The 12138-nt window shown below is 40.0% G+C and overlaps 1 protein-coding gene across 1 annotated transcript in view; it reads left to right on the top strand.

Moving 5' to 3' along the window:
• The window catches only part of vps50 (VPS50 subunit of EARP/GARPII complex), a 111428-nt gene extending 104481 nt beyond the window's left edge, over positions 1–6947 (top strand). Inside the window, 3 exon segments of the mRNA XM_028597519.1 lie at positions 1311–1432; positions 5274–5463; positions 5602–6947. Coding sequence (XP_028453320.1) covers positions 1311–1432; positions 5274–5463; positions 5602–5721 — 432 coding nt within the window. The 3' untranslated portion in view covers positions 5722–6947.
• The last annotated feature ends 5191 nt before the right edge of the window (positions 6948–12138 follow it).

The raw sequence follows: 12138 nt of genomic DNA on the forward strand, positions 1-12138 counted from the left end.
CCACATACTTCTCCTGAGACACATCCATCATATTTATGGACAGTCCTTATGTACTGCAATTTGTTCCCCGTAAACAGCAACATAATATCATAATTGTACAATATCATCCATAATTGAACATTTCAGAGTTCAGTGAGTACACAGCATAGCTAAAACCCTTTCCTGTACCTCTTTGTGTCCTGCAGCCTGCACCTTCCTCCGAGATATTTCCTCTTTTTTTTCTTTGTGTAAAAACATAAAAGAAAGAACAATTTGGAGGCCAGTTGTAACAACAACTCATTGTGTCCTTTTTATGTGCAGGGGCACGGAAATAATATTTTGTCATTTCTGTGTTGTATGTTCAGAAGAGATGTAACTACAAGTCTTAAATGTCATCTCAAGTGTGTATTAAAATATGTAAATTAAAAGAGCACAAAGGATGACTGTAAGAGCCTGCATGCACATCAAAAAGTTAATGAATGAGTCCAGTTAGAATGTTCCGAAACTTGAGTGCAGTGCTCAGTAGCTCAAAAATGATTTGTTTTAACACATGGCTTCTGGCTTGTTGGATTCATACTTCGTGCTCCCGTGTGCTCAGTACTTCAGAGAGTCAGTGCAGTCCAGACTGCAAAATCTTTGAATTAACTCTGTTAAAGTAGAGTTGCGGTACAATAACCCAGACATACTGTAGGCTGGGGAAAAAAACATTTACCCTTGATTTATTTGATGCACTTATACCACTATTTAGAGTATGAACTGTATGGTAAATGTTTAAAAAATGGCTTTATTTATAAAAAGAGATTGATACAAACCCCGTATGCAGTTTATTCTTTGCAAAATAAATAATGGAGTTGTGCAATTCACAGCATGAGGTAGTTTTATAACGCTGTTCAACTTTTCCAAGTTAGGTTTGGGGGAGCTGGTGCTGGATGTCATCCAGTAGCACAGAGTAGCTGAGACCGAGTCAGTGGAAATACATGTATATTGTTGTTCATAAAAACTTTTATTTAGTTTATGTCTTCCAGCTGGGAAACCAAAGTTGCATTGGCCCCATAGTGGCTTGTTTCCTTTATAAGTGGTATATAGTACAAAGGTTTGTGGTTGTTTAATATACCTTGCACAAGCTAATCCATTTTTTTTCCTTTAGATATTATGGACATGTCTTTATAATACAAGTTTAATATGTCTGATTACATAGCAGAAGTTTTACATATGGTATCCAATTAAAGAAATCCCTCTCTTGAACATAATTTATTTCCGCTCTTTTTTTAAATTCTACTCTATTTAACTCTTAAATGTGTTTACCTGTGCTTTCTCCTCTACCTTCCCAGGAGTTTGAGCAATTCAACAAGCTGCTGGAGGAAGTTTCCAGACATGTGCGCATCCCGCTGCCTGTGTCCAACGTCCTGTGGGAGCACTGCATCCGCCTAGCCAACAGGACTCTAGTAGAAGGGTAAGAAAGTGACTAAACACCTCTGCAGTCTGGCGTCATTCTGGTTTAGTTGTAGCCAAAGCTGCTTCTTTTTTTTGTCACTATGAATTATTGTAATAACTCTGTAGAAAAACACAGTTTTATATTGTGCATAATACTTTTCTTCTGTGTCAAACAGTGACTCACAGTCCTTGAACTGTACATTTGTAAAAGGTTGTCTCTTTTGAAGAAAAAAGTTTTTAAGAAGCTCCAAATGTACTTCAATATCATGTTTAATATCTGATTTAAAAAAAGGCAATAGACTCACAAGCAGCTCTGCGATTGGATCGAGTCTTTATAACCTGTTAAAATGACCCGTTAAAGGTCTTATGACATGCTGCTTTTTGGATGCTTTTATATAGACCTTCGTGGTCCCCTAATACTGTATCTGAAGTCTCTTTCCCGAAATTCAGCCTTGGTGCAGAATTACAGCCACTACGAGCCAATCCCACAATGAGCTTTCCTTAGGATGTGCCATTTCTGTGTCTGTAGTTTTAAATGTTACTGAGGAGGAGAGCGGGGGGGGCAAGGTGGAGGGTGGGGGTGTGGCCTTGACCAGTTGCCACTTTGCTTGTTTGCAAGCCATGATATCTCTCTCTTTTTAATGGGCGGGCCAAATTCTCTGGGCGGGCAAAGCAGAGTAAGGGGAGGTAACCTTGCTCCTTATGACCTCATAAGGAGAAGATTCCAGATCAGCCCATCTGAGCTTTCATTTTCTCAAAGGCAGAGCAGGATACCCAGGGCTCGGTTTACACCTATCACCATTTCTAGCCACTGGGGGACCATAGGCAGGCTGGGGGAACTCATATTAATGTTAAAAAACCTCAAAGTGAAATTTTCATGCCATGGGACCTTTAATATAACAACTATTGATAGAGTGTCAGTATAGTAAAAGCCTCAGTCAGCAGTAAGGTGTTTGTGTATTAAATATTTATTCAGGAAATCTCAGTTGCAATTAAAGAAGCAACATAGTGATTTTCAAGTTGGATGGATACTGAACTGCACAAAACATGATTGCTCAATCCACATTTTAGCCTAATGAATTATTCAGAACATTAATGTGACCGAGCTAAATACAATGCAGACCCATAGTGGTTTTTGTCCCTTACAACCATGGGGGAATTTTAAGTCTATTGTCTTGTCCTGTTATGACAGCCTTTTTTGCTTGAAAATGTCTTTTTACTCTCCGGTTACAGTTGTAAATAGAGTCCCTAAGAATGTACACTTACCAAACAGCATTTGTGAGTCATTGCCTGCCACCTCCTTCTCTCCTCATGCTGGCAACCCTCTTTGCCAGTCACATCTCTCCCTCGGGGAATTGCATGGCACATGCCACTCACACAAACTGTAAAACACTCTTGACACATCCCTTGTAATGTATTTCACCACTTTCTGCCTTGTAAGCGAGACATATGGGTTGTGACAGGTGACAGGACGTCAGTGTTTTCGCTCAGCATTTGCATCTACACCGTCGCTTTACTCCGTGTGTGTGTGTGTGTGTGTGTGTGTGTGTGTGTGTGTGTGTGTGTGTGTGTGTGTGTGTGTGTGTGTGTGTGTGTGTGTGTGTGTGTGTGTGTGTGTGTGTGTGTGTGTGTGTGTGTGTGTGTGTGTGAGAGAGTGAATGTGCGAAGTAGGATTTTAGATTGAAGGTGTGATAAATCCCCTCTGACTGGATGCACAGCAACACTGAGTCAGACCGGCTGAATGGTGACAATGCGAATCGCTAACAGCTGACAATTATCATGAGGTTACACACATTTCATTGGGAACAAGATGGCTGATGTTGAAGTCAAAGTCATTCTGAGTTGCTAATTTGTTCAGGTTACAGTGAAAGTGTATTTGGGGTTGTAATGGCAGCTGCAGGAAAATGAAGTTAAATTGTTTAGTGGTTGCAAAGTCTTTAAAGAAGGAGAGAGAACATTGGACATTAAACATCAGTGAAAGGTTTGCTCTCGCCCACTGAGAAACAGGAACATGTTTACCTCCCAACACATTTGGTGAGCACTTTTCTTCTCATTGCGTAACAGAACTTTTGAACCCATTCCAATCAACAAATCGCCCATTACAACTGCAAATTGAAGCTGCTTTTGCAGACTTCTGCCGTCTGCTTGCTTCTCCCAGTACACTCCCTCCACATGCACATATCTCCCAACCCTTTGGCACACCAAGGCGGAGTGGTCATATTTGTTTGTTTGTACTCCAACTTGCTCCAGCCTGTTATTCATTTTCTCTGTCCAGCATTCGTCTCCCCTTGGACTCGCAGAAATGGCTCTGTTAGCATTCTGAGCCCAAGCTCGTACACTCAGGCAGAGAGTGAGAGAAATTGGAAACAGAAGAGAGAACAGCTGAAGTGTGAGACTGGGAGAGAGCAGACCTCTCTGTGTGGTGTGTTAATGTACTGTAGATGTCCTAGATACTGACCTGCCAGTGGACAACAGTACCCGCTGTCAAACACCTGAAACACTAACAGAAAGACACACACTGAAATATATGTGTACTCTAGCCCACACAGACTTTTACTGACACGGCACAGACAGCTGTGTGGAATAACATGACTTCATATTTAATATAGGACACATGCAGACACAGGCACACACACAAACACACACACGCCACAAAAGTGCCTCATGTATGCCCTTTCAGTACATTCACACTGCAGTTACATGTCTTTAAATGGATGATTTAACAACTGGTGTACAACCTTTCTGTTATAATGATCCTTTTAATTATTTGTAACCTTTTATCTGACTTTCAGTTGATTCTGTCATAAATATACACACAACAGTTTTGTCCAAATATTCGAAAAAGAAGACAACCAAACCTAAAAGCACAGATTCAATCCAACACATGAGAGGACAAAAAAATATTAAATGACATGAACTGTAACACAAACAAGGTTTTATGCATTAAAGTATTAGTGCTCTATCTATGCTACATTACAGACCTAATGCATAACATTCGCAGTAGGGATCAAAAGTAAAATAATTTAAAAGCATTGCAACATGACTTTCTCCTTAACATACATAGAAACACAAGTTTGCTGACATATTTGGCTGGCTAGCAAGGCATAAGTTGGATGTTTAAGGGTGGAAAATATTAACAATTCCCCTCAGGTCAGACACAAATTACTTTGATGAATCAAAAGAAAAATGACACAGAACGTACTTGGTTTCCAGTCAGTGCCTACCTTAGTCTCGCTTTGCCAGACCATCCACACGCTGTGGAGCAGAGGAGGGTCTGGCTAGTCTACACAGCATTCCGGGATGGGAGAAAAATGTGCTCTGGTTTATTGGCATTTCTTTAAACCAATCACATTTGTCATGGGCGGCACTAAGCTCAGCTGTGAGCCGCTGTAAAATAGTCATGCGAGGGAAAACTCAGATTGGACAGATAGTCTAGCTAGCTGTCTGGACTTACCCTTCAGAGATCTGAGGAGCAGTTAACCATAGTCCTCATAAATCCACCGGAGTTTAAAATTCCAACACAAAGAAAGCGGAAGGTAACTGACATTGGCAAAAAGACATGCATCTGGTAGAATTTCCTGCGGCCATGGAGCAATCCCGGAAGTGGAGCGTCAAGGATATAGACTATGCTTACCTCTACCTGAATAGTTGTTTGGTGTTTTAAGCCACCAACGTTGTTTTCTAGACAGAGCTGCCTGGAAGGCACTAGGATTAGGCAATGGTTAGGGTTATGTGTCTTGAAGTCGACGGTCGCAGCGCTGCCGTGAAGTCGATGTTGGGGGGCTTAAAACACCATCAAGCACCTGAATTCTTCAGGCAAAGCTAATCTCCTCTTTCCCCTCCGCTGTTTTGTCCTCTAGCTATGCTAATGTGAAGAAATGCAGCAACGAGGGCCGGGCCCTGATGCAGCTGGACTTTCAACAGTTCCTTATGAAGCTGGAGAAGCTGACCGACCTGCGACCCATCCCCGATAAAGAGTTTGTTGAGACCTACATCAAGGCCTACTACCTGACGGAGAATGACATGGAGCAGTTCATCAAGAACCACAGGGTGAGACAGCCAAGCTGGTTGATGGACGATTGTAGTGTTAGCGTCTATGCAACACTAAATACAAAGTTTCATTTAAGTAGTTGTTTTGTTTTCCTCCGTGTCTTTTTTGCTGACTCACTCTTTGTGGTTTTTGTGCAGGAGTACTCCATGAAGCAGCTAGCCAACTTGGTGAACGTTTGTCTGGGTTCACATATAAACAAGAAGGCTCGTCAGAAACTCCTGGCGGCCATAGATGACATTGACAGACCCAAGAGATAGGTTGATGAATGGAGCGGTCCCTGAACGCATCAACCAGCCCCACAGAGATGGACACTCCAACAGAAGAACTCCCACTCTGGAGCTCAGCATAGAATGTCTTCATTTTCAGTTTAGAGCGTACATGATGTGATGTGTTTAACGAGCTATACAGCAAATACAGAAATAGAGCTAGTGTAAACAGCAATTTCAAAGCTAGCCAAATGCTACGTATCTGTTAATGTATGTGGTCAAAAACACGTCATTCATGATATTCTGATTAACATAACTACTAACCCTTGCACTCTCAAGCATGCTGCAGTTACTCTATGCTTACAGCAGATGTACCATAATGCATGCCCTGACATTTTCATTTAACAAACATGCCGCTTATGAAGTTATTCTGCAAATTGTCTGCAACAACAACAATTTCAGTCCCTTTAATGTTCATAATGATGAGTTTCAGATAAACCACTACAGCTATCTTAACAATGTAATGTGAAGTGTATCTTGACCATGTGGCTGTTTGTGGCATTCCATCAGTTTTCACCAAATGGGCTGTGAAATCTGATACAACGCCGAAGCTATCCAGCCCATTTGTTCGCAGTATGTTATTTCACTTCTGGGTCTTTGTTGTGCCTAATTGGATGCTCTGCTTCTTTGTTCTGTTTGTTTTGTCTATGAATTACATAAATCTAATATAATGATGATTCTGAAAATGATATAAATTGCTGTAGTTAGCATTAACATAGAGTATATCTGCACTAGCAGTATTTGTTTGTTTGCCATTTGTCATATCTGCGGAGGAGTTTTTAAAGCCTTTGTGAAAGACCTTATTTTGGAGTTCAGTCTCAGGCGTTGTTAATGAGCAGTGAGATCTGTTTTGTAGGTTTGTGCAGTCATGTACTGATTATGTGATTTGTGATTGTCAAAAGAGCTTTCCTCCAAAGTTTTAAGGCTCCCCCTCTTCAGTCCTTTCTATTAGTTTACCTTGACAAGACCTGCCGAGAGCGCGGATTGATTTACTGTCAAAAGGGGGGCGGGGTTACACTTTTTGATATAGCATTACATTTTGTGTGTAACTATTCCAAGAAGAATGCTGTGAATGTTTTAAATGATGTCTGTATTTATTTCATGCTTTATGTCTTGTTTGGGTTTTTATATGATAATTGCTGAAAGTGGGCTTATCATTGATCACCTCTCAGTATCTTGTAACTTAACAACTGAAGCAAATACAAATATTTAAGCATTGTCTTTTCAAATTATGTTAAAGGAACACGCCGACTTATTGGGAATTTAGCTTATTCACCGTAACCCCCAGAGTAAGACAAGTCGATACATACCCTTCTCATCTCCGTGCGTGCTGTAACGCTGCCTGACAGCTCCAGCATTAGCTTAGCCTAGCACAGATCCTGCAGGTAACTGGTTCCAACTAGCCTACTGCTCCCAATTGTGACAAAAGTGACAAAATAACGCCAACATGTTCCTATTTACATGTTGTGATTTGTAGAGTCACAGCGTGTACAAAAAACAAGGTAACATGAGACACAGCCATCTTCTAACAGTAAACAAACCTGGAACTATATTCTCAGACAGGCTTGCTGCGAGCATATCACTCCGCCCAAGTACTATATTCTTCCGCCTGAGAATATAGTTCCCGGTTTGTTTACAGTTAGAAGACGGCTGTGTCTCATGTTACGTTGTTTTTGTACACGCCAGACTCTATAAATCACAACATGTAAATAGGAACATGTTGGCGTTATTTTGTCACTTATTCGGAGCAGTAGGATTGCTGGAAACAGTCACCTGCATGTTCTGTGCTGGCCTGATGCCGCTGGAGCCATCAGACACCGTTACAGCACGCACAGAGATGAGAAGGGTATGTATCGACTTGTCTAACTCTGGGGGTTACGGTGAATAAGCTAAATTCCCAATGAGTCGGCGTGTTCCTTTAAGGCTCAAGTGCACTATATTGAAAATCCGTAATTGGTGTTGGAACTGTAGGATGCACCAAAAATGATTCTAACATAATAAATACACAAACAATGGACTCTGTTATTATTACCTACTTAATTCTTACAGTGCCATGAATAAAATACATAATCTATACATCCTATCCACCCTTTAAAATCTCTCTGCAGCAGCGGTTTTAAGAGTCGTCACCATTCGTCAGAATATGAGTAGGAAGAAGAAGTAGAATAACAGTGTTACCTTCCAGCAGCACTGCTGTCCATCCTAATGAGGCTTTACTCAGCCAAGAGCAGGACACTGTCAGAGTAATTAATGTGGCTTCCTGTGTGGTTACAAGCCATCAGCCTTCTTCTTTAGGTGGAGCCTGCTGATCAGGTTGAACTGTGAAGGACTCATAACTTTGATCACTCACTGTTTTTATTATAAAACTATTCACTCACTTGTCATCAACTACCGTATGTGATCAAGCTGAACCTACTTTTCATCGAGTGGACAACTATCCACACGTATGCTGTCTTTAAACACACAGATGACTTGGCCTACTGGTTACATATAGATGTCCCTATTAAAAATGAGCCAAACTATAACTCACAAATAAAGTCAGTTTCCTACGATAAACCATGTCGTTCACATCACATCCATCAAGTTAATAGCAAAATTAAGTAAATTGTCACATGCCAATTTTTTTTATGTCCGATAAACCTTGGACAAAATTTGATTAATCAACCCTTGTGTGCCGCCTTTTCTTGCAGAGATTTCCTCACCCTCCCACCCTCGAAAACTTCATTCATGACCTACCCGACTGTGCTGCTCTCACTGTCCCTGTGCGACACATTAGGTGCCCAGCAGGATTGTACCCCTCCTGTGATGCTGTGGCCCAGTTACCCTTTCACATAAAAGACCAAGCGCTCTTTGCTCCTGTGTTTTTGCCCCTCTGCCAAAATTCATTAGCCAAGCTCATAGAAATCACTATTACTGACCCACATGGCCTGCATTCCCTCACTCTCTGCAGATATGCATTAACACAGACTTCAATAATGTCTATTCATACATGTAACTGGGAACAATTGCTGGCAGAGCCTATTAGAATATGTACTGTGCATGATATTGACAAGACAAGATGTGACAGTGGAGGGGGAGAGTAAAAGTTGATGTGAGAACCAGAAAAGATGCTGATGAAATGTTATGGTTGTAGAGCTCGGTGAAAAGCTGCTTTTTTTAAAATCAAAGCTCATCATCTATAAAAAATGTTTTATATTTACTCAGGCATGGGACAGTCTTTGATAATCACTTATTTTTGAAATTTTGAACTTTGAAATACTGATTTAGCATTTTGCACCATAAAAAGAAAAAATCTTTTTTTTAAACGTTTTGATGCATTTCTTGGTGTATTTTGCTAATATTTCTTTTAAATGCACACACAAGCCCCACAGAGAGATTTTAGGGTTGTGTCCAAAATCACGCACTACTCACTAAGGGTATAGGCTATAGTTTTCTATATCAGTGGTTCTCAAACTTTTAACACAATGTACAACTACAGAAAATATTAGGCTCGCTAAGTACCACCATTATGTCCCACGTTAAACAGAGCAGCATATGCCTACCCTATTCAGCTTTGGACAGTTAATGCAGGAGGCAGGTTTATTCCTAAAAATTATATTTATTGTTGACAGCCACAGACACACTGTACTTCCTCCGTCCCTTCAGCTCGTAACTAATCATGGACATATGCACACTCCGTTCAGGAACATGACTATGTAGCAGGCTGATATCGAAACAAAAATATTTACCCGTAAGGAAACAGTTATTTTAAAATACTTTTAACTGATCATAGTTTATTAAAATCTGAAATGGGTTTCAGAGCGCAGCGGTGTTGTTACCACCTTTAGTCTGAAAGGCCCTTTAGCCGTCAGCTGTACTTGGCTCTTTTGTCATTTAAATTGTCACATGCTCATTTTGTTTAACTCTCTTAACAAGTAAATAAACAAGAGCAAAAATAAAATGAACTTATCTTACAGAAAAGAGAAGACATTAACTGTCAGGGTAGAAAACACATTTAGGGTGTCAGGCTAACTGGAACCCACATACACACATGAAAACCTTTTAATATCAGAGTCTCCCTCTGAAAGAGCAGAAAATCGAAAACTGTAACCAGGGAGCTGTGCATGGTTTAGGCAAACCCATTTGCTCTCTCATAATGACAGCATGGCGTATTCACAGAGCTTTTCATTAATTCGTTCGTATTGATTTAGCCCTGTCACCAAACAAACCTTATTGTCCCTGGGAAGGAGTTCAGAAATGTTCATGACATGTGGTTCAAAATGAGTATGCCATTTAGTTGCATTGTGCAGATTGATAATGGTAACAAAATTGTTCCGTTTGCTATAGACCATAATAAAATTGCATCGGTCCTATCGCGAATATGGGCTTTTTAGTGTTAGGAAATAGTTTCAGATATCTTGCAGAATGCATCAAAGGTATCATTTATTTATTCAAACCTCTCAGTATTCAATAAACATAGTTATCTCAGTATTTATTGAGCATAATCCCAGTATTTTCCTTTCATATTGACTGGTATTAAGGATTGAAGCAGCTAATTGGATGTCAGACTCCACTGCATGAACTTTCACAGCGGCCCCCTGAGAATCTTGTTCCACCAGTCGCTGCTAATTTGTTGCTTGACTAGCTGTGCTTGAGCGGAAACAAATGTTGTGACTGGTCATAAACATGAGCAGGGCAGGAAAACCTTTCGGGAAACACTAGAGCCCAACAGAGGCGCGGGCTGTCAATTCAAAGTTTGCGTAAATAGAATAGGGAAAGTTTAATAGGATGGATAGATATTTCAGGGCAGCTCTGTATACTGAGAAAAAATAAAACTGATAAGATTCTGTAAGATTGATTTGAAATTGAATGAAAATTATATAAACATTATAACAATCTTCTGCTTCCAGATATCTTTTTTTGTCAAAACAACACCGCCGTCTCAGTCATGTGATGAATCAACCCTTTTGTCCTACTTCACATCATGTAATAATACACATCATAACAGCAACGCGTTATGGTATTCTTGGATATACCCTCACAGAAAACACAAAGTCAATACTGCGGTCTTTGAGGAATTGGTATTGATTTGTTTTCTCCGCTGGACTTATGTTTTGGTGTAAATTACTGGTTTCCACACAGTTTAAAAAAGGGGATGGCGTATCATAGACATCTCATTTCAAAGAGGTGAATGTTCATTTTTCCACAGGGGAGCTCTGATGTGATTTTGATGAAAAAGATGTTTCGGGTCAGTTAGATTGCAGCAAGAGTAACTTTCTGTGCATATTGTTTTTTTCTTGATCTCAGTCCTGGGCTGATGACCTTCTAATGCAATGCTTGCCGTGATGACTAGTGACATTTTCATTGAGAGGCCATTTAAGGATAACATATCTTAGTCTGGGCAGGTCTGGAGCTGCAGGTTTGAAACTGATGGCACTGTGGCTCTGCACTGGTACGATTGTTTCTGTTGTTTTGCATCAGTCACACTGTTTCCTTGTATTTCCTCCTTTCTTATGTATTTGTTTAATGGCCTTTCCCTTCTAGAAACTAAAACCATCAGAGCCCTGAGGCTAGTTTGGGAAACACAGAATATTCATTGGATTTTAATACTCTTGCATATCATTTCCCATTGTTGTAACAAATGACTCATATCCACTATGCCTAATAAGTGAGCCATGAATGAAGTCATAGTAGAAGAGTGTAAATCACACTAATACTGTCGGCTGAATATTTATACTGGTAAACAAAAAAAAGAATAGATTATTCCACGTAATTTCATGGGTCTCGTCCACTCGTGTCTTTCCTTTCACAACACTGCAAACAGTGATGCCTTTTGAGCAGTGAGATATATAACACATGAGAGATTCTCTGTATTTCATCAGCTACAGTATCTCACAAATCTTATTGTGTTTGTGGTTTAGTCATGGCCTCACAATATGCAAATACTTCAAAATACATGTTTGTATTGTGAAGAGATTATACAATAGGGGTTGACCTTATTCATCATAATGCAGACAAGCAATCCGCTGTGTGTGATGAAGAAACATGTTGACCTTTAAGGTGGCAGCAGACAGACTCACCATTAATGCACGTTTAAATTACATTAACATTGTACATATTAATTCTGACATCAGGAGTTAAAGATGCGACAAGAATTTTGAGCTACGTGCTGGAATCACATTTTGCCCTTTAGGTAACACTAATACTGACAGAATGGAGCACAACATACTATAATGTCTCTGCAAAAGGTCGCTAACGTTCTCTTTTACTTTGTAGTATAGTGTATTTAACACGATTTATTCAAGGATACAACATGATGTGAATGGCTGACATGGTTGTCTACAACTTCCACTACATTAAAAGAAAGATCAAACATTATCACATTGCAGGAAAGATGACACTTTTTCACTTTTACACTTGAAGCTGAGT

Source organism: Perca flavescens, chromosome 14 (genome assembly GCF_004354835.1).
Source record: "Perca flavescens isolate YP-PL-M2 chromosome 14, PFLA_1.0, whole genome shotgun sequence".
Lineage (NCBI taxonomy): Eukaryota > Metazoa > Chordata > Actinopteri > Perciformes > Percidae > Perca > Perca flavescens.